General features: G+C 28.7%; 1 protein-coding gene across 1 annotated transcript in view; it reads left to right on the top strand.

Annotated features, from left to right (window-relative positions):
* The window catches only part of LOC119687655 (very long-chain-fatty-acid--CoA ligase bubblegum), a 29,485-nt gene extending 6,155 nt beyond the window's left edge, over positions 1-23,330 (top strand). The window contains exons 2-9 of the mRNA XM_038102061.1: positions 9,427-9,687; positions 12,426-12,771; positions 13,277-13,378; positions 15,065-15,462; positions 20,469-20,769; positions 20,889-21,179; positions 22,896-23,145; positions 23,206-23,330. Coding sequence (XP_037957989.1) covers positions 9,449-9,687; positions 12,426-12,771; positions 13,277-13,378; positions 15,065-15,462; positions 20,469-20,769; positions 20,889-21,179; positions 22,896-23,145; positions 23,206-23,279 — 2,001 coding nt within the window. The 5' untranslated portion in view covers positions 9,427-9,448 and the 3' untranslated portion in view covers positions 23,280-23,330. The remainder of the gene's footprint in view (positions 1-9,426; positions 9,688-12,425; positions 12,772-13,276; positions 13,379-15,064; positions 15,463-20,468; positions 20,770-20,888; positions 21,180-22,895; positions 23,146-23,205) is intronic.

Below are 23,330 nucleotides of genomic sequence, written 5' to 3'. Positions count from 1 at the left end.
TGTATATATATAAACTATCATTTATGTACATAAATACTGCATTAACTCCGGAAATTATCCATTAATTGAAAAAATTCCCATGCACATATGTATGTAAATAATATAATTACATTTAATACGATTATATTTGAATACATACGTACGCACATAACATACTAAACAACATAATAAATACTTGCAATCATTTTACCGTTTCAAATAACAAATAAACAAAAAGTAATAACAAAAATCAAACAACGTGTTCTGTTCAACGAAAGTAAAAGCAAAACAAACTAAACTAAAATTGTCTATCATCCACAACATTTCTATTTAAATTTTATATTATAAGAGTAAACCAACTCTCTTTTATTTTTAATAACAAATTAAAGCGCACACATAAATTTTCTCATTGAAATTAATTTTTCATACACAACTTTTCGCTCTTTATCGTTCTTGTGTTGATTACTCTTACTTACATGTTATAATATACCCCATGCCATATGCACATCTTCCACTTCAGCATATTTTTTCTTCTTCTTAGAACCAACTGTATTTACCAACGTGTATTGTCTATTTGCTTCATTTTGTTACCACGAATTTCAATTAATAAATAAATTTGCCCGAAAGATAGTTCTTTTAATTAGAAAATATATTTAATATTTTAATAATAATTTGTATTATATATATTGTATATACATATTGTATATATATAAAATAATAATAATAAATATTATTTATATATGTATAAATATATGATGTTTTATATTATAATATATATATAAATATAAATATATGTTATGTATTTATATATAAACATAAATATGTATTGTTATATGTTTATATATAAATATAAATATATATTGTTATATATTTATATACAAATATAAATATGGAAATGTGATTAATTTAATATATCATCATCATCATCATCAGCGTTACAGCTCGGGGTGAGCTTTAGCTGCATCAACCAGCTTTCTCCATTCTGCTTTGCATGATGTTTTAGATCTCCAGCTTTGTATACCCATTTTCCTGATGTCTTCAGTCACGTTGTCGAGCCATCTTATACGTGGTCTACCTCTGCTGCGGCCATTATACGGCGTGAAATGGAGTATTCGCTTTTGTGGTCTATCGTCCGGCATTCTCATGACGTGTCCTAACCATCTCAAGCGTTGCGACTTTGCGAACTTCACCACATCTTCAAAAAAAATTTAATATATAATTAACATATTTATACATTTATAAATATTGTACATATATATAACTTTATATATTTATATTTATTTATAAATATATAACTGTATATATTTATATATTAATATGTTACTCTACATATTTATATTTAAATATAAATATATAATATTTTATATTTATATACAAATATATAACTTCATATATTTATAATGCTATTTATATATAAATATATAACTTTACATAAATATAATTATATTCATATATAAATATATAACTTTATACATTTATAATTCTATTTATATATAAATATATATTAATAAATATATGTATAAATATAAAAGTCATATTTTTATATATAAATATATCTTTATACCTAATAATAAGACCTAATAACAGCAGTAATAATAAGAATAATAGGAACAATAAGAATAATAATAATAATAGTAATAATAATAATAATAATAATAGTAACAATAGCATTTCTTCTGCACTAAGGAATGCACTGGTATTGAAATTATTAATAGAGCGATGGTTATAGGTAACATATAACTTGACCCATTATAAAAGTTATTAATATTTTTATTCTGTTACTGAGTAATTTATGGATTTTCCACTTTTTATAAGCCCCTATAATGCTTATCATAATTTTTATCGATGTTTTTAATTATGTACAATAAATTATTTACGTACACACATAATAGCTATTATGACTAATAAAATTGAACAATTTATTAGACAGTAAGAAAACGTCATTACGAGTATAGGTTACTTAATATATAGTATATATGGAATATTGATATGTTGGATTATATTAGTTTAATTCTACGATTTTAGCGGTTGTTAAAAAAAATTACATTTTATGTCATAATATTTTTTATAAACAATGATTGAAATAAATCACAACCGATTTGATGTAACCATACAGATTAAGGGTATATAATTTTCATTCTCATATTAAGTCATTTTTATTATATATACATAAAAAATTCAATTTTCAACTATTGAGGTTAAGAAAAAAGGGAAGATATAATTTGCGACTGACTTTTTTTTTTTTGTTACCGTTGAACCCAGTCCGTGTGCGATAGAGCAATATAAGGTTAAGACTATATAAGTTTATTATAGTAAATAAAATTAACTTAATTGTTTGGTTTTAAGGAAATTCGTTATAAGTAAGTGTATATAATTTTTATAAAAAAAATAAGATTAAAAAGATAAATAAATAATTGAACAAATTTTAACGATGAATTTGTATTAACTTAACATTACTACTTATTCATTTTTAAGTAGTATTGTTACTTATTCATTGGTTTAATATTCTTTATAAATCGGACTGTTAACATTTTGTATTAGCGCCAATGTCAAAAAGTTATGGCAATCTAAGCATTTCATTAGTGTCAACAACACTAATTCTAATATATCTTAGTCTAGATCTGAGCTTAGATTATTAACTGCACACGCTTATAGTAATCACGACCGTCTACAAATGAAAAAAAAAAAATTAAAAGGTTAACAGTGAATTAAGAAGCATAAGGGAGAGTTTATCAATAGCCTTGATCTGTATCGGTTCCATTTGCAACCTTTATTCCAATCATAGTGAAAATAGATGTCGTACACAGATAATGTAATGTATCAGTTTACATATTTAGAATATCACATATTCCCATTTTAAAATTTTATAAGAGTAAAGTAACTAATTGTTATATAAGCAACAATTATTAAAAGTAATAATTATTTATTTATAGATATATTTTAATAGATATAGATAGAAAACAGTATCTTTACATTTTTTACCAATCGGATGTAAAGACCTGTCTATCATATCTAATAATTTTATATAGTTTTTAGCTGGCATATAAAACAGTTATTAATTTCAGGGTAAACTTAATACTTTAGCAAGATATCTAGAAAGTTGTATGTTAATCTCGATTGTTATACCAATCGCAAATGGCATAAGAGTTATATCCAATGGCAAAAATGTAGTTGAGAAAATATATTTTAGTAGCCGCAGGCTACTAAAACACCAGTCGCTGGTTGCTATATTTAATATATTTGGACTATAGTAAGAGTCATCTATAGTCCAATATAATTGGACTATTAAATCGTGCGTTGGATTATTTGTGGCACTGCGACCGTCGGGTCTATTGTGCCCCTTTCTGCGTTTAGAGTAGGTCTCTAAGCCCTGTGTGCGTTGGATATCATTTGTCATCAAAATAGACACTATATGCATAAATTTTTTTAAATTTAAACTTAGCCATAACAACAAATTGAAATTTAGTTCTTGAAGTAAAAGTAAAAATATTCTTTTTATTTTGGACTTTGATAAGATTTCTGTGAATATGTTTTTATTAACTTCTCCTTATCACTTCCGTTTTTTATTATTTTGATTATACTGACAATTTAAATAAAATATTTCTTTAGTTAGTTTTTTAGTGTTTTCGGTTTTTTTTGTTTTTTTATTTTTTTGTTTTTTGTTCTTTACTTTGGACTCAATGGACTTAATGAAGTAAAGTGTTTTCTAAAACTTATCGATCACTTGTACTAACCGTGCAATATCGGCTTATTTCTATCGACTTAACCCTAACCCCATGTGCTTAGAGATAAAAGTCAGTAACTATTTCATCGATTACTGTAATTAAGCGTATATAATAATTTTGGATATATATTGCTGCGGGCATTATGGGCGTTATAAAACGAGAACGCAGTGTTAAATAAGTTGTTATGAAATATTTTTATTAAAGTTCAAATACCTTTTTATCGGAACACAATTCCAAATTTATTTAACAATGTAGTATTATTAACTGCTAAATTTTTTTTCAATTCAAGTTCACCGACGAGATAAAGAGTGGCGTGCTACAAGAATTAAGATAATATTTTTGACTCAAAGACATATTTTTAGGTATATATATATATATGTATATTTAAATGTTTATATATTTGTTTGCTTAATTGTTTGTAAATTTTAAATCTTAATAGCTTGAGTAAACCTTTTGAGTTGTAAAACTATACATATATTCCATATAATCCATTATTTTCAAATTTTAAAATTATTTATGAAGATAGATATAAGGGAAGTATATCCGTAAGTTTGGTCTATATGGCAAAGTGTATATTCTTCAAATTATATGGATCGATATTTTTAATCGTTTTTAAAGTACAATTTTTAACACTAAAACTCTACTAAATACCACAAATCTAAAAACTTTTGAATTGAATCTAAAAACTGTTATAACTATAAGGCATTATAGTTAAGGCAAAAGGCATATTATAGTTAAATAAATATTTTGAATATTAAAAAGATGTTATCGGAGGTTAAATACTATACTTTTTTATTATTATATATGTTCTATTTTTTTCATATATTTTCTTTATATTGCGACGACAAGACATAGACTTGACTACCTTGAAAACGGGATCTTGATGCCAAATCAAATAGGTAAAATTAAGCCCCACAGTAATTACAAGATTTATAATTAGAATAAAATTTTTTTAGTTGGGCATTTAGGCGCACAATATATCTTTTAGGTCGGACACTACATCAAAAGTGTTTTTCAATATCTTTTTTAGAATATAATTTAAACCATAGTATTCGACCTTTCTTATTTATTTCTATTGGAGACAGTGCACTTGAGCACTTTTACTCTTTCTTAACTCGAGGTATTTTTAAAACCCATCTTTACGTCTTGACTGGATTATTGTTTAGCACTTCGGCCTTTGTTCATATATATCGAATAATGATTTTATATCAAAATATAAGTTTACTATTTTGAACACCAAGTAAATGAAACACCAATAATAATCATTGCAAAGGTAAAACTTATTGGTCTGGTACTGTTATGTATGCACTTATATGCATGTGAGTAAATCTCGAAGTTCGTTGACAAATAAGTTAATTGTTTTTTATTTTATTTAAATAATTCAGTAATTCACAGTTATTTTTATAAATTATAATATTTATAATAAATATGAAAAATTTTTATATTTATTTAATTTATTTTTCTATTTTCTATATTTTTATGTTTTTTTTTAATTAAATATATATATAGATAATACAATCTTCTTAATTACTTTGGCAGATTCACACTGGCAGTTTAGTCCAGTGTGAATCTTCATTCTCTTTCCTCATCTATCAGTTAATGAGTTAAGGACTTTAACTTTTTGATATATATACAGAAATGTTCTTTCTGATATACATATATACAGATATATATCTGATGGTGTATATATACCATCATGTTTTTAGTCTTTTAGATCAATGTTATTGGTTTAGATATTATTGGTTTAATATTAATAATAATTTTTGAATTTTTTTTGGACATAATTTTTACAACATGAACGGTCCACTAAAGTTCCTGTACTTCAACATGCCTTAAAATATTTTTATTTTTGATTAAGTCAATAATTTCACTATATGTTTTTTGACTTAAAGTTTATTACTTATTTTGAAGGGTCAATCAATTTATTAAAGTATTCTCTCTCGAAGATTAGCAGACTTATTACGTCTATTTTTGCTGTGATACTAATATTGGAAAGTGTCATTATATATATATTTCACTATTGTTTTATATAATCTTAGCTTGATTTCTGTAGATATCAATCATGATTATAGGAGATCTATATACTAAAATTGGTAGTAACACCTATTTGCTGTCTATTGCATGTTTGATTGTCATTTACACTGAGTGTATCATCATTGGTTTTGTCATTTGGAATACTAAGTTAAGTCAAGTGAAGTCTTCAAAACAATTTTATATTCACTTATGTATATAAAGCAATGATTTTCAGCTTGTAGCTTTCGTTGCTCTCGTTTCTGCTGTGTGCTCTATTACTGTACTATTATTATTCTATTACTGTCCGCTTCCTCCTAAGGTCGGTATTTCCAATATTCTGGATACACATGGAGACGCCTCCATGGAGTTTTTTCCAAATACACAGCATGTTTTTTTAGATTTCTTCAAGACATTCTTTTTATAATTAAATCAATTCTCATGACATATAATATACAGAGCGTTTGCAGAAAATATTTTGTAAATTCTAAACTTAATTCCTTGATTTAAGAAACATTTGAAAACCCTTGCTGGGAGCTTTAGCTGTACTTCGTTTCAAGTGAAAATAGATACCATGGAGCACTTTTGCTGACTATTTATACTAAATCATGAATTAAGCGCGTATTCCACATCAGATTTGTTTGTCAAACCAAATTTGATGTATAATACGAACATTCGACAAAAAGTTTTGAGGGAAATCAAAAAGCTTTGATTTTTCCTCAAATTTGCTTGTATTTTTTTCGTATACAATTGGTTTTTTGTCAACTTATGTATATGCAAAACTATATTTATTTTAAAAGATGGTAGCGAAAACATCGTTTAAATGCATGCATGATTTTATTTTGTAGTATACTTGTTGTTTTTTTTTTTCTGGGGATGTGCAAAATAATGTCGGCTGTTTTGATGTGTAATAGCAAGCGATGACAAAAAGGTTTGACAAAAAATTCTCATGTGTAATACGCGCTTAAGTTTTATACACTTCCAGGTGTATATATTGAGGACTAAGTTCACTTTTTATGTACCTTAAATTGACAATAACCACATTAAGATATTTGAAGGTATGAGATAACATTTCTTACACTTCAGAAATATTAGATAGTCAAAACAAAAGAAAAACATTAGAAAGTCATTATATTAGAAAGTCGTTAATAAATAGAATCTTCAAAACCACTAGAATAAAAAATGGTTGCGAAAAAAATTATTTCTATATCTTAATTAGTTATTTAGTTATTCTATTTAGTTAAATTAGTTATTTATTGCTTGTTTATATAAAATAAAAATTTTTTTTCTCTAAAAATAAAGCAATTATTTTTAGTTGTTAACTTAAAAACTTAATTAAAAATATCTTTATTCTTTTGTTTGAGTTTGAGTGGCGCAAATATTTCACAATTTGCTGAGTTAATCAATTACATGGATTTTTATTTATATAAACTAATTATCAACAGTTTAGTACAGGGTATAATCTGTGCTGCTATATAAAACCCACTGATTATTTGAAAAGCTGATAAGATTTAGATATTCATGATGATAAACAGTTTTATTTTTTGTCAGTTGATTAGGTTTAACAAAACAAAAAAAAAATGCAGATATAAGCACTTGTTAGTTTTTCTTGATATATAAATCCACTTAAGACATTATGTTTCACATATGATAGTATATGCATACATAAGTATATAGGTTGATATTATATTTACGAAATTTGAAAGTTGGATTAGATTAATTTTTTTTTTTTTGGCTATAAAGTCACAATTATAATAATCGCTCTCCTAATGTAATGTTTCATTAATTTAAATTTTCACCATATAATAACAGTATGGCATACCAGATAGGATGCGTCCGAGAACAGTAGGGTGACCTACTAATATGTTCGAAATGTCAGATTCGTTAGAGAAAGACAAGATTTCGGTTTCCGTTTGAATCTTGTTTATTTTTTCACGAGACATGGATCTTTTAATACATTTTTGCATGGAAGGTCTCTTTCTGAATCCCCGAATTGTGTTTGCGGTCATTATGCAGAGAATTGGATTCATCTCCTTTGCGAAGTACCCCTGTACGTGGATCTTAGCGGCTTGAATTGCTTGAATGATACATATAAGTTATGTGTATGATGTCAGCGCCGTGCTGGCAAGAACCGTCAAATCTGGCAAAACCGTCGCCGTACACTAATGGCTCAATTGCAATAGTGTGTGTGAGTGTGATAGAAAGTGAGAGTGTGAATGTAAATGGAGTGGTCAAACAGCTGTGACACCCTGAATTGGCATAAGGCCTGTTATAATGTCTTATTATCTGTTTGGCCTATCTGTTTGCATGTCTGTTTACCTCTCTGTTTGCCTGTATGTTTGTCAGTTGTATGTCTGGATGGATACCATTCCGATACTGTTTGAAGTATCACTGATAGCAAGTGACCTTCTCTCTTGAGACACCCCACTGACCACAGAGGTCAGTGTCCACAGCTACGGCGGTTCTTACCAATGAGAATGGCTCCTTAGGGGAGTGATGTGGTTAAAATCCAAATATTCGCGTGTAGAATGACTGTATTAATTTACTTTTATTCGATATGGAGTTTCAATCGTGTGCTGTGACTCAAAGATAAGTAGAGGTGTTAGATAGGCTTCGCTCTTCACCAAGGAGGGAACTATATCTAAATGTTTAATTTTAATTAGATTTCCAATTGGGTTTTTATCACTGCAGTATACCGATACGTGTGTTAAGAGCACTGTGGTGTTAAGCTTTCATGGCAGGTAATTACGTAAAATAATTTTGTACTTGTGTAAGAGATAACATAAGAAGATGCAAGACGTTAATGTGGTTTTAATTTTTGTTTTGTAAAATCACAGATCAAATTAACTCTATATTACTTACTTACATACCGTCATCTTAACTCCTCCTGCTAGAGCATAGGATCTCTAGAAGCGATTTAAATCATATTCTATTCAATGCTGTCGTCGTGACGTCAATCCATGTATATCCATAATGCCGGATATACAATTTTCTTACAACAGAACAAAAATGTTGATCTTTATACTCTAATTTAAATATTCTTTGTTTAGACTCAATAAAATTATATTAATTTCTTACTCCTTTATTTCTTAAGTTTAAATTCAAAATATCTTAAACTAAATGACGAATTATCGTCGTCGTATTCAACCGTTAACCATAATGACGTCCATTCGTTTGTGAAACCTAAAGTTAGATTTGTTAGATATGTTAGTATGGAAATGTATACATACAAACATTAGATTACTTAATTTAATTTATAGTAAATATTTTAATGGTTTCTACATGCGTAAAAATAATAAAAAATTTTAAGTTATATCTGCTAGACAATGTGTCAAAGTTTAATTAATTTATTTTTTTTTTTCTTAAAAAAATATACTTTCGTCATAAGCTGAAAATATAAAAAGATACATAATTGACTACTAAACATATTTAATTTTGTAATTATTATTATTATATATATATATATATGTATTTACATATTATTTTGTATACATATTATTATTGTACTTTGCACATTTTTATACAGAAAACTAATTAAAAACGTGTGAATCTGAAATAAAAAATGTATTTAGTAAATGCAAAGTTCATATATATATATAAATGATTTGTTTTATATTTACATATGTACATACGTATATGCAACATATATATTCAAGAGCTGATACTCAAGAGCTTTGATATGTAAAACAAAATTTTTTCTTAAATCTTATAGATAAAATACGAAATTTGCTACAATGGCACAACATGATACACTATTTAACCGCCCAGGTCCAAATCGTTTGAAGGCAACAGATGTCTACCGCACCGCTGACCCTACACAACCAGTTAAAATTCGTTTCTCCAAAGATGGTTTGGGAGCTGAAGAACCAATTTCCATTCCCGGCTTACTTAAACGTTCTGCCAACAATTATCCAGATTTTCCAGCCCTAAAAACAAAGAATGAAAAGAAGGAATATACAACCGTCACATATAAGTAAGTGAAATAGTAGTTTTATTGTTATTTTTTATAGTAAATCTTTTAATTTATATATTTTCTTTAGTTAGTAATATTCAAAGCTTAAAACACAATTATATTTTTACTGTATAACATTTGTAGACATCTAGTTTTGGTGTAGAGACAAAATTTCGAGACACTAATTGGGAAAGTCAGCCCTTCTTCTATGTTAAGGCAGATGTTGACAAGCACTGAAGAGTGAAGCCTTTATAAGTGCATAAAGTCTAAAACAATAAACATTGTTAAAGCATACAATATACTTAGTACGAAATCAGACTGAAAGCACGCTAAATGTGGGGATCTCCAGGATTTTGAGCTGAGAATGTGAGAACTTTTTATATAATAGGCATGCATGACTCAATGAGTCGTGTATAAATCGGGCATGCAAATGGTATGTGCCGTTTGTATGTTTAGAAGATTTTACCTCTAGGTTCGATAACAAAAAAATGTTATTAGCAGTACTAGGTTATTTACCTAGTATTTACTTAATTCACCATTACAGACGTAAGCTGTCTTTGGCCGCGTACTACTTTAGGTTAGGTTAGTAAGGCAGTCCTACAAAATGAACAACTGACTTAGGCTTTATGGATACACTGTTTACTTGTGGGAACATTTTGGTGCTCTTATAAGTTTGAGAATGTTTTTGGTCTATTGTTATATTATTAATTATCTTGAAAAATGATTTGATGTAACAAATTAAATTTATCAGGTATCAAATTTGTCGCTTTTAATTAAAAACTAACGCTGGGTTTCAGTGCTTTGGGTATAGCAACAAATATTTTTTTTTTATTTTTTTTTTTTATTATATTTAAATAGAGTTTAGAGTTTGAATTAAGAACAACTAGTCATATTGACTAACAAGAGGTTTTTTAATTAATATATTACTAGTAATGTTACTTAGGAATGTTAGTAGTAGTAGTAATAGTAGTAGTAATAGTAATACTAGTAGTAGTAATGTTACTAGTAATGTTAGTGAGCATAAAGATCTGAGCTTGCTAGTCATTTCCTTACAGGTTGAAATCAGCAAGGAAAGGTCCTTTGATTTGAAGCGACATAGCAACAAATGAGCTTAATTAGTAAGCGTCTATGTAGTAAGGTTGTCTTATGATATTGACAATAGTAATTAGTATATAATATTTCTAGTTATAGTTTTACTAAATATATTATCAAATAAAATAAACTTTAAAGTTTTATTGACCATTACATTAGGATTTTTTGGATTTATTATATTAATATAACAAATAATGGGTTTAATTAAAACTCATCTATTATGTGTCAAAATCTTTTCATGGTGTCGGTAGTAGTAACTACTGATTAATGTTCTTAGTTTTATTTTCATTAAATATATTAGATATAGAACATCTAAATAAACTGTTAAGTTTAATTGACCAAGACGTAATCTAATATGTTGAGTGACTAAAAAGTCTATATTATATAGTAAATCCATTTTGTGGTATTAGGAGTAATTTCTGTTGCTTAATGTCCGTAGTTTTGCTTTGCCTTGATAATTTGCAAAATGTGTGAGTGAAATGTTATTTATAGACAAATTAATTAAAAAGTTTGTTTTAAAATAAAACTATTAAAAATTGTTTAAAAAGTTAATTTACTCTTTTAGGTTCTAAAAGAGTAGAGAACTTTCATACTCGAAACACTATAATTATAATTTTCTGCTTCACATTTTACTTTAATGTGATTTCTACATTTTGGTTTAAAATTTATTTTCATACGTTTCTTATTTTTTTCTATTAAATATAAAATTCATTATTTACTTATAAAATATTTTAGTAGTTAATTTTTTACCAATCTGCTGCCGCACCATGGGAGTGGGGAGTGGGGAGTAGGGAGTAGGGAGTAATGTCCATTAAAATTTCGTTAAATTTTAGGCACTACATTTGTCATATGCCGGAGCGTAACTTCGCAGAAGGATTGAAAAAGTTGTTGAAAATGTTTTCAAAATTATTTAACTTCGTTACTTAATTTGTCAGCTATTAAAATTCCTTAAACTTTAGACAAATTAATTTAAATGTGCATAACTTCCACGGATGGCTATGAATATAAATTTGTGTGTTCTAGTATTTTGATGCACAAAATTGCTTTTAAGTGTGTTTTGGTGTTTTGGTGTTTTGGTAATAAAAATATTTGTGGAAATTTCCGAAAGTGGGAATGTAAGATATTCTTTACTAACTTGAAGACATAACGATTAAAATTTAATTTTCCTGCAATTTATTTCTAACTTCAACGCTTGCCCCGCCCCGCCCCGCACAACCCGTACATAACTCGTTGCGACACTTTTCTGCACAGTTTAATATTTCGACATTTGTCGCCATATTCTTACGCTCCACTTAACCTAACAAGACAAATTTTATTACATTTCATAACATTTACTTACGGTTTAAACCCAGCTCAACAGCAACGCTTCAAACCCACTTAACTCCCAGCCACTTAAGTAACATTTCGCTATTTCTCTATTTCGCTATTTCGCCCTTAAGCCAAACGTAATATGTAGGCAAATAATCTGTCTGTCTGTCTACTTGTACGTATCGTTGATATTTACCCGGCTTGCATGGACCACTGCTGGCTGCGCTTGCTTTTTTCCTCGCTATATGTAATATTAATAAGATAATTTTAGTGAATAAAATTTTTTTTATTTATTTATTTTTATTTTTATTTCTATTTTTATTTCTATTTTTACTTTTATTTTCTACTACTTTGTGCAGACAATATGAACAGAAAGTGCATCAGACTGCAAAGGCCTTTATCAAGTTAGGACTGGAGCCACATCACTCTGTGGGCGTGCTAGCCTTCAATTGCGCGGAATGGTACTACTCAGCAATGGGCGCCATACACGCTGGTGGTATTATTGCCGGCATTTACACCACAAACTCAGCGGAGGCTGTAATGCATGTGTTGGAAAATTCTCGCGCACAAATTGTTGTGGTCGACGATGCCAAACAAATGGAAAAAATCCGCTCCATTAAAGACAAATTACCACTATTGAAAGCGGCTATACAAATACAGGAGCCTTATGCACCGTTCATGAAGAAGGAAGACGGCTACTATAGAGTAAGTTAACAAGCGCAGATACTTGTGACAAAATGCAAAAATACAATAAAAAGAGATTGTGTGAAAAGTTTAATGTTTCGCAAACAAAATAACAAAATGACAAAATACTTCACACTTCAAACAGTTATTATATGGATATCATTAAATTATATTGCCATAATTTTAGAGTACTGCATTCACAACAGCTCGATAAAGTTAAAGGCTCAAAATTCAAATAACATACAGTCAAACCTCTATAACTCGAAGTATCATTTTGCAAAGAGAAAGTTCGATTTATGGCGACTTCGAATTAGAGAATTTTTTTGTGTTTGTAAGTGATTTGCTCTCTAAACCCTGTTATGCACTGTTTAGTTCAAGTTATAGAAAATTCGAGTTATAGAAGTTCGAGTTATGGAAGTTTGACTGTATTTTACTTTGAACGCAAACAAGTGTCACATAGAAAAAAACTTGATCTTTGTGCTATGACTTAATTAAAGTTCATTAAAATTCATTACCTTACTTGCAGTGGTCAGAAATTGATGCCATGAATGTCAACGACATGGAGAATGAATTGAAGACACGTCTGGAAAATATTGCCATAAATGAATGCTGCTGTTTGGTCTATACGGTGAGTAACACAAATGCTTAACAAACACAATGGATACACAGTAAAATCTCTGCTAAAGCGACAAACTTTATGCAACATTAAAAACTAATACATGAAACAATATAGTAATACTAGCACAAATTTGTGTTTTTACCTTAACATTATACTAAAAATAGTCAAATTGTTTAGCAATTTTTCAGAACGCCGTATTTCTGTATTTGAAAATCAATTTTATTAAACCAACCAGCCTCTATGAGTTTTTTCTTGCTGGTTTTTTTTGGTGACCATATCTATATTTTCTTTTAAATTTAGACACAATACTTAACAATACTTATGTGACACTCTACATAACATACATTTTCGTTATAGTTCGAAAGAGCCAATTTTGCTGTGCCCGAAGCACTCCACATAGCATGGCTCTTAGTTATGTTAAGCCTTTTCCGTGTTAGTGCATCTGGGCACTTTTATTCTATGATAGCTGGGGGGGATTCTGCAGAGTGCCGCCCTTCATGATTATTCAATGATTGATCTAAGATCTGCGTAGCACTCCGCACGGTTAGTGATTACTCTGAGATTAGATAGTGCTAAGTATGGCAGCCTGTCGGTTTTCGCATATAGCTTCAGAGCTCTGTCCCTTATAGTCTATGTCCCTTATGTCTTAGTGTCAATTAAAGGTGTACACATAGTGAAGATAAAAATGAGCACGAAGTGTGATATAAAAACGATTTCTTGCTTTTCCAATCTTACAACAACCATTAGGACTAGGTCCTAGAGGCACTTGTCAATTTTAAAAACCAAGTATCGTTTACCAAACCACCACCTCTCCACCCAAAGGGACTACACAATCCACGCAGGCTACAACAAGAACATGCTTGCTTTTCCATCAAGGCGATGAGTGTTTATAGTGAAGATTAATTTGTTGGGTTTGTGAGAAGAAAGTTGTACATATTTGTTTTGCAGATCCTATAAAACGAAACATTTTAAGACTTCTACAAATAATTTTTCTTTCAAGAATTATCAAACATTAAAAATCAAGTGTCAACGATAACCCAACCAAAGTAATTGCAAATATTAAGCAGGGTTCCAAGAACGGTCGAGTCTTTTCTCTACCATCAGCATTTCGATTTCCTTATATGATATATATTATATGATTTCAGATGCAGAAGGCGCATTTAAGTGAGATGCTCAATTTGTTTAGTAATAGTTACTTTCAAATTTTCACTTAAATATCTTTATAGTTTTATCTAATTATTAAGTTTGAATTTTATTAAGTGGGATTTTTTTCCAAATAAATATATTCACTATCATTAAACAAAATATAGACACTGTTTACTTAACAGTTGAAAAGTTGTACGAGTAGCTGTTAAAGTTAGTTGCAGTTCTCTTCGGTCACCCTGTATATATATATAAATCTAAGAAGGTCTGACTCAATATACTTTCATTCAATATTATATAAATTGACTTATCCACATAAAATAAACAAATATATGAAATAAAAATACAATAAATAAGTATATAAAATAATTATTTAATTACATAATTAATTAATTATTTAATTACTCTTAATTTTTATTTAATTATTTTTAATTTGTACTTAGTTCTCCTTTAATTTTTTAAGTAATTAATTACTATTAAAATTTATTTACTGTATATATTTTGGATATATTTTATATGTGCGTTGTATGTAATGCTATGTTTTTATTACAGTCTGGTACCGTTGGTATGCCAAAGGGTGTTATGTTAAGTCACGATAACATTAGCTATGACACACGCGCTATTGTTAAATCATTGGATCGCGTCACTATTGGCTCTGAGGTCCTTGTTTCATATTTACCATTGTCTCATGTGGCAGCACAAACTGTGGACATATACACAATGACTTTAATAGCTGGCTGCGTATATTTCGCTGACAAGGATGCACTTAAAGGAACATTAGTCAAATCATTACAAGATGCACGTCCAACAAGATTTATGGGTGTACCACGTGTGTTTGAGAAATTTCAAGAACGTATGGTTGCCGTTTCCGCTTCAAGTGGTAGCTTCAAAAAAATGCTCGCAAGTTGGGCAAAGGGTATTACACTCAAACATTATATGGAAAGTCAGGGGTAAGAATTATTTTTCATAAAATTTATAATTTTTCTCTTATTGTTGTTGTTGTTAATATTGTTGTCTTTATTGATGTTGCTGTGGTTCATGTTCATGTACAAAAACCGAAATGCCTCGTTTCCTTATAAAAATCGAACAGGACGGTCGAACTGTTATCATAGGTTTATGGTTTTGGGATGCAGATCTAATTGGTTTCGAAATCTATTCCCTTGCTTATAGCTCATTTAGATTTTCGATTTAGATTCTTCAGAGTAGTGAGCAGCACTTTTGTCATGGTCATGTAGTTATTGTACCCCACTGGAATCTAAAAGCAGACAATATGAAACGATTTTCAAGACGAAAATACAGGTTAGGATGTGGATGGTTGATAGTTAATTTAGGGTAGGAAACCGGGAATTAGGGAGAAGGTGTAGATTGGGAATGAGGCATTTTTATTATTGAAGTTGGCAACTGATTCGACATGTGACATGTGGTTTCAGGAATACACTCATCAAATACGACGAAAAAGCACTGCTTACCTCACCTAACAGGGACTATATAAACAATTCTTATCTGGCTAAAACAACAATAATAATTGGCTTCATTATGTAGGCCTGACACCGGAGGTGCTATTCACCGTAACGGCAGCTCCTACCTCATTCGGTAAAAAATAAGGATCGATGACGTCGCCAGCGGTTTAATAGTTAACAGCTTGAGAATTATCTTTGCTTCATATACGGCAATTTTGCTTATTGACGTAGCCATTTAACCAGAAATCAGCTTCATCAAAGAAAAGGTTCGACTTATGGAGACTTCGAGTTAGAGAATTTTTTTATGTTTTTTTTTTATTTTAAAATGAAACTAGAATTACATTTTAACATATTTATTTATTTGTAATCAAATAAAGCAGAGAAGTTGTAGTGAAGTAAAATATTCAGAAATTAGTGTTTGGGACCTTAATTTTTTTCTTATCTTCAGTAAAAAGAGATTCCAATTTATTTCAAATCTTATAGTGATCATTAGTTGTAGTATCATTCGTTTGCAAATATAAATTCAGAATTTTGATTGAGTCTTCTACTTCATTCTTGGAAGTCTGATGAACTTTCAGTGGCGCTTAGAATTGGATCCAGTAATTTAGAGCTATAGTGCTCAATAACATCATCATCTGGTGGAAAGCTTGATGTACAAATTTCATTGTCAAGCTCAATATAATCGTTAAGAGTAGCATTGGAAGGTATTCTATTATGGATTCTTAACATCATTTGATGTTAATATGCTAATACCATATTAATAAAAAAACATAGTATCTTTACGTCTATATTCGCAGTTAGCCATTTCAAATAGTTGTGGTAACCACTATTTTTAATATGTTAGATTTTAAGTTAAAATCTCATAAGTAATAAACATTAATACTGAAAATGCACTGAAACGTATAAAGTGGTGTATCAAATAATGTATATATATTCATACATATATTTTCATATAAATTCCAATGCAATCTCTTTTATTCGCACCAATATTACGGTTTACAATGAAAGTATGTCTGTTAATTTGTTAGTTATGATTACACAGATTTTTTTTAGTAATCGATTAGTTTTAGTATAATAGTAATCCTTCTATTTATATTAAAATAATAATATTTTGAAGAATTTAAAACTAATATTCTAGTGCCAATTGCTGGGATTATTACAGGGCTTATATATAGCTATAGCATATAGCTGTTGTATAATAGCTACTTTTTATAAAAATTTCTTATAAGTGCTAAATTTATTGCTTAGAAGATAAAGTACTTTTTATTATTTTTATTAGAAATATGTATATACACCGATTTAATCAATGAGATTGACGAAAATACTTATTACTGCTGTTATTGTAATCTGTGTCGTTCCATAGATCTTGCAAATAGTAAAACTCTGTGTGTCGAGAGCCTTACACTGTTGTGGTTATAGTGAACGCTTAGACCCACCTGCTTCTAAAACCCTATAATACTCCATATGTTGATATGTTTAATGATTTGCCATTCTCCGATAACCATGGCTGGTAGTGGAACCAATTCGTTCTCAATTTCGTTAGCCATGAAAATTCCAATATATAGAGAATATTTAATTATTCTTCTGGCAATGGCAATGTGGCTGCGTTTAATGCTTTCGATGCAAATTCACATTAGTAGAAGTAGTAAAATAAAACAAAAAAAAGTGGAACCAAACCTACTTGACGTTGAGAGATTGCATTGAAGCTTGTTGCATGCATTTTGACAAGCAACAAGGATGTTGCCATGGATGTTGAAACTATTGTAGGTAAACTAGCTTAAAGCTGTTGCGGTGTTGTATGTGGCAAGCTAAGCTGGTATAAATGCTGTCTATGCTTTGCGTGCATACGTGTATATTTTGTGGTTAACAATATCGAGTTGTGGCTTGGACAGAGTACAAATTACACAACTACTAGATTGCTCTAGTAGTTGTGTACTTCAGTAACACAATTGTGCACATCAGCGCATATAAATTTCTTCCATCCACACATGACTTCACATCAAGCATAAACATATTTGTATACAATAGCAGTTACACATATCATCATAAATGCATTGTTTCTACGGTCCTACGTAATGGAGCCAACAAAGGCTTGGGCGACATTTGATTGGACAGCTGACATGATTAATTAGTAATAGCTTTCATAGTTAAGTCAGGATTTCAGTTACAAATATTAGTTTGTACTTGAACTAATATGTTCCCAATAGTGCTGTATATGCACTATTAGATCTATAAAATATGCGTTCAAGCATTTTAGTTGATAAAACAGCAAAGCATTTAAGTCCTAAATATGTTCGGCACTATGCCTTACTACTATTAATTAAAATGTTAGCCTTGTACCTAATAATTAGCTAATTATGGAAGCTACTAAATCATGTTTCATTTTCTAATGTGTTTTCGAAGTAATATGTAATAATGTAAGTATATAACATTATTATAAGAGTAGAATAATACATCAATATTAATTATTAAATTACATTTAAATAATGAAAATGGTTTTTTATGCAGAAATGTTTAAGTTAAATAGGGAAACCGAATAGCAGAAGAACTTTAAAAATCTTTTAAACATTTAAAGTTTAACCACTCATTACAACATTGCAATATTTTTAAAGAAATAATTAACTATTAAAAATTCATAAACACATATTTTTCAGATAATAGCAATCGAGTACTCTCTGGTTATCCCAAACAAACCCTTTCCCTTTCACACTTACTTTACCTAACCGTATCCTAACTGATGTATACGTATTGGAAATTGCTTTCATGTTATCTACTATATATAGTAGATCTCCATGGGTAACCACGAATTATATTAATCGATTTATATTATAAATGTTATATATGCACTATCAAAATGTCAATAGGTCAAATTTTATCTATCTATCATAAAAACAGTATGACTAGTTGTGATTAAAACATATCGTAATATCATGTTTCCACTGCAGCTAAAACTACTTATGTTAATGATTATGTTACGATTTGGTCGTTTCTATTGACATAAACTGATTTATGCATGTGAAATAGCATAAATCAATTAATAAATATTTTAAATTTTGGTAATTTTTTTTTAATGGTTGTCTTCTACATTTTTCACCTTAAATCAGTTGATTTAGTTATAATGAACTCATTTATATAAAAGCTCTTTGTATAGTAAATTATACTCATTAGCTGCCTTTATGAGTAAAATTGCTAAATGAAACAAGTAGAAACATGGTTTACGATGAACATGACAATATTTACAATATTTATATTATTTGATTGCGTTAATTGTTTCTTTATAATGTACTCGTCATTTCAAGGCTTTATCTAAACTTTTTAAAATATATATATATAACTTACTTTTTTTAAATATATATATTCAATTAATATTACTATTAATTATTATAGCATCCTGCTCTGATGGAGAAGTCAAATATCTCTGAAGCGTTGCCAATTTTATATAATTGGCATATATAACAATATATAATACAATATATAATATATAACTATAGCATAAAAATAAGTTTTTATATATAAAAACTAATCTAAAAAACTGCTTTAATTTTAAAAAGTTCAAAGAAATCCTTTAAGAGATTTACTTACCTCCTACCTCCTTACTGCAGTCCTCTTCTTCCACTGAATCATATGGCCTTTAGAAGACGGTTAATATTTATTCTTGGATTCTTTGCATTACTAGCATTTAAAAAATATTTATAAATTTTTGTAACATTATGTTTCAGATGATTGTGAAAAAATAACATATATCATAGCGTAAATCTTATTAAAAAAATATTTCAGAATACTGTTTTCAAAAGCTTTCCCTGCATTTCAATAGATAAAGTAATTACTGCGACTGATTAATACTTCTAAGAACGATCTGGAGCCACTCGTCACCATCGACGTCTAAGTGCCGTTTGACATCTTCCAAAGGGACTTTACAAGCAGGTCCCAGCGGGACCATACAGTTGTTTTCACTATAATTAATGTTCCAAAATTAAAGTCATGGAAAGAGTTACTAATTCCATACTAACCTATAGGCTGTAAAGGCGAATCTAAGTGGGACTTAATATCGCTTGAAGTCGTTAAATTCTTAAGATATATCGTTGCATGTTTAAACTTGAATTTAATTTGAGCCATGATTTTCAACGACATGTGCTCATATAATGATATAATGGGATCTGTTATAATGTCGTAAGTGCAGATGGAAAAGTACATTGCCAATTGCACTTTCAATCTTTAGTATGCTCCAGTGTTCTATTTTTGTTGCCTTTTGAAAGCATAAGGATAATATAGGCGCTACCAGTATATTTAGAAAAAAATATATAATATACTGTCCTCATATTGTAATATATGGCTGTTGGTTCCTATATTTCTATGGCAGACTAAGATTTACAATCGATCGACAGCGACAGGGACAGCGACATCAATATTTAATATTTCTATCCATTACTTATTAAATTAAAATTTATTTTTTGTGTTTTAAAACTTTTTTAAAAATTATTTTATGTTATTTTCAGTAAAAACTCAGGTGGATTCCGTTACAACATTGCAAAGAAATTGGTTATGTCAAAAGTTAAACAAGCACTTGGTTTCGATCGTTGTATTACATTGGTTAGTGCTGCAGCACCTATGTCACCTGAAACTAAGAAATATTTCCTCAGCTTGGATTTAAAAATTTTGGATGCTTTCGGTATGTCGGAGACGGCTGGCTGTCACTCTATATGTCAACCCGATACACAACATTTAAATTCCATTGGCAAAACTATGCCTGGCTGTGAAACTAAAGTAATCAATAAAGATTCGAACGGACATGGCGAGGTATGTTATTTCATATCACCCTTTTTATTAAAATATAAGTATATTTAAATGTATGTAGATAATATAATATATATTATTAGGTATTAATATAATCATTTTTTTTTATTATTTTAAAACAGTTGTGTTTACGTGGACGTCACATTTTTATGGGCTATATATACAATGAAGAAAAAACAGAAGAATCATTAGATGATGATTGTTGGATACATTCAGGAGATGTCGGTTATGTAGATGAGAAAGGCTACATTTATCTAACAGGACGTTCTAAGGAAATTATTATCACAGCTGGTGGTGAAAATATTCCACCAGTACATATAGAGAACTTAATCAAAAAGGAATTAGATGGCATCTCCAATGCGTTCTTAGTTGGCGAACAGCGCAAATATTTAACTGTTATGGTTACTATTAAGGTAGGTTTATCACTATTAGAAAAATAGTGGCTATAAATATATAAATCGATGCTACGAGTATAACATGAATTGGCACAATTCCTATTTCGCAAGGACACCCATTTGAAGCGGACTTTTAGAGCAGACCGCTTTTTTGAGCAATTTTTTTCACTATACTATATGTCATTATAGTTCAGTTTTCAAGATATTGAAATTTAAAGTTGAAAATCTTACAAGAAAATTATCAACAGCAACTACATGCATCAGATGGTGCTTGTAGTTAGTCGTAGTTTCTATAATCGATTTAAAATTTCCATATACTAGTGCACTCTAGATGATGTGTGTAGTTTTTGTTAATGTAATCAATATAAAAATTTTATAACTTTAAACCTCAATATCTCACAAATTAAACTATATCGCCATACACCAAGTTGTTGCTTGAAATAGCTGGCTCTATAACATCTGTTGTCATATTAGCATATCTGAGAATACATTAAGACCGAAAAGTTTTCGGAAATTCTCATTTAAAATTCGCGCGCTGTATATTTTTCGATATTTTAAGTTTATGTAGTTTGGCAGCAATTAGGGACAATTACTATGCCAAAAATGAGCGCGATCTGTCAGACAGTTCGTTTACGGCAGCTGTTGAAACCAGTTCCCCTCAGTAGTGCGTTGCGAAAAAACAATGGAAAAAAATATTGAACAAAGAGTTTGCATCAAATTTTGTGTTTCGAACGAAATTTCGTGTGCAGAATCGTTGCGAATGCTACAAAAGGTTTATGGGGAATCAGTTTTATCGAAAACTCAAGTTTATGAGTGGTACAAAGCCTTTCAGGACGGTCGTACGACCGTCGAAGACATTTCGCAACGCACTACTGAGGTGGACTGGTTTCAACAGCTGCCGTAAACGAACTGTCTGACAGATCGCGCTCATTTTTGGCATAGTAATTAAGGACAGTGCTGCCAAACTACATAAACTTAAAATATCGAAAAATATACAGCGCGCGAATTTTAAATGAGAATTTCCGAAAACTTTTCAGTCTTAATGTAAATATAAATATAAATATATTAATAAATAACAAATAAAATATTAAATATATAATATATATATATAATTATAAATATTAAATATATAAATATAATAATATTAAATATATAATATATATAAAATATATAAATTATAAATAATAAATATATAATAATAAATATCAAAATATAAATTAAATATATAAATATATAAATATATAAATATATAAATATATAAATATATAAATATATAAATATATAAATATATAAATATATAAATATGAATATAAATATAAATATAAATATAAATATAAATATAAATATAAATATAAATAGGTTTACATGTTAATAAGTTTAAAAAATACCAATTTAAAATATATATATTAAAAAATTAAATAAATAAATTAAAAATATGATTTTTATATTTTTACTATGTTTTATCATTTTTTAAAATTTATTATTTATAATCTAGTATTATATTTAATTTTAAAATATAAAAGAAGCTATAATTATAAAAATTATTTGTAAATTAATTTATTTAATTATGATGTATATCTTATTATTTATCATTTTTTAAAATTTATTATTTATAATCTATTATTATTTCTAAGTCTAAAATATAAAAGAAGCTATAATGATAAAAATTATTTGTAATTTAATTTATTTAATTACGATGTATAATAATTTAATATATATTTTTATGCATTGTAGACAGAAATGGATCGTGACACTGGTGCGCCATTGGATGAGCTTTCCCATGAGTCTTTAATGTGGATGAAACAGTTAGGAGTAGAACATAAAACACTTAGCGATATTTTAAATGCCGGCCCTTGTCCAAAGGTTTGGAAATCAATTGAAGATGGCATTAAGGCTGCGAATAAGCATTCCATTTCCAATGCGCAAAAGGTGCAGAAATTTGCTATTTTGCCACATGACTTCTCCATTCCTACTGGCGAATTAGGTAAGAAATATATAGATTATATGATATAAATATTTTTTTTAAAAAAATTTTTATTTTTAGGTCCTACCCTGAAAGTCAAACGCAATGTAGTTTCTAAGCAATACGAAGACGTCATTGAGAAATTGTACGCCTGAAACGTTTTAAATACCAAAAATAAATCCTGAAACTAAAAGACCAAAAATTAA

The sequence above is a fragment of the Teleopsis dalmanni genome, chromosome X, assembly GCF_002237135.1.
Source record: "Teleopsis dalmanni isolate 2A chromosome X, ASM223713v2, whole genome shotgun sequence".
Lineage (NCBI taxonomy): Eukaryota > Metazoa > Arthropoda > Insecta > Diptera > Diopsidae > Teleopsis > Teleopsis dalmanni.
Note: the sequence above shows the minus strand (reverse complement) of the source record. Positions and strands in the feature narration are given on the sequence as shown.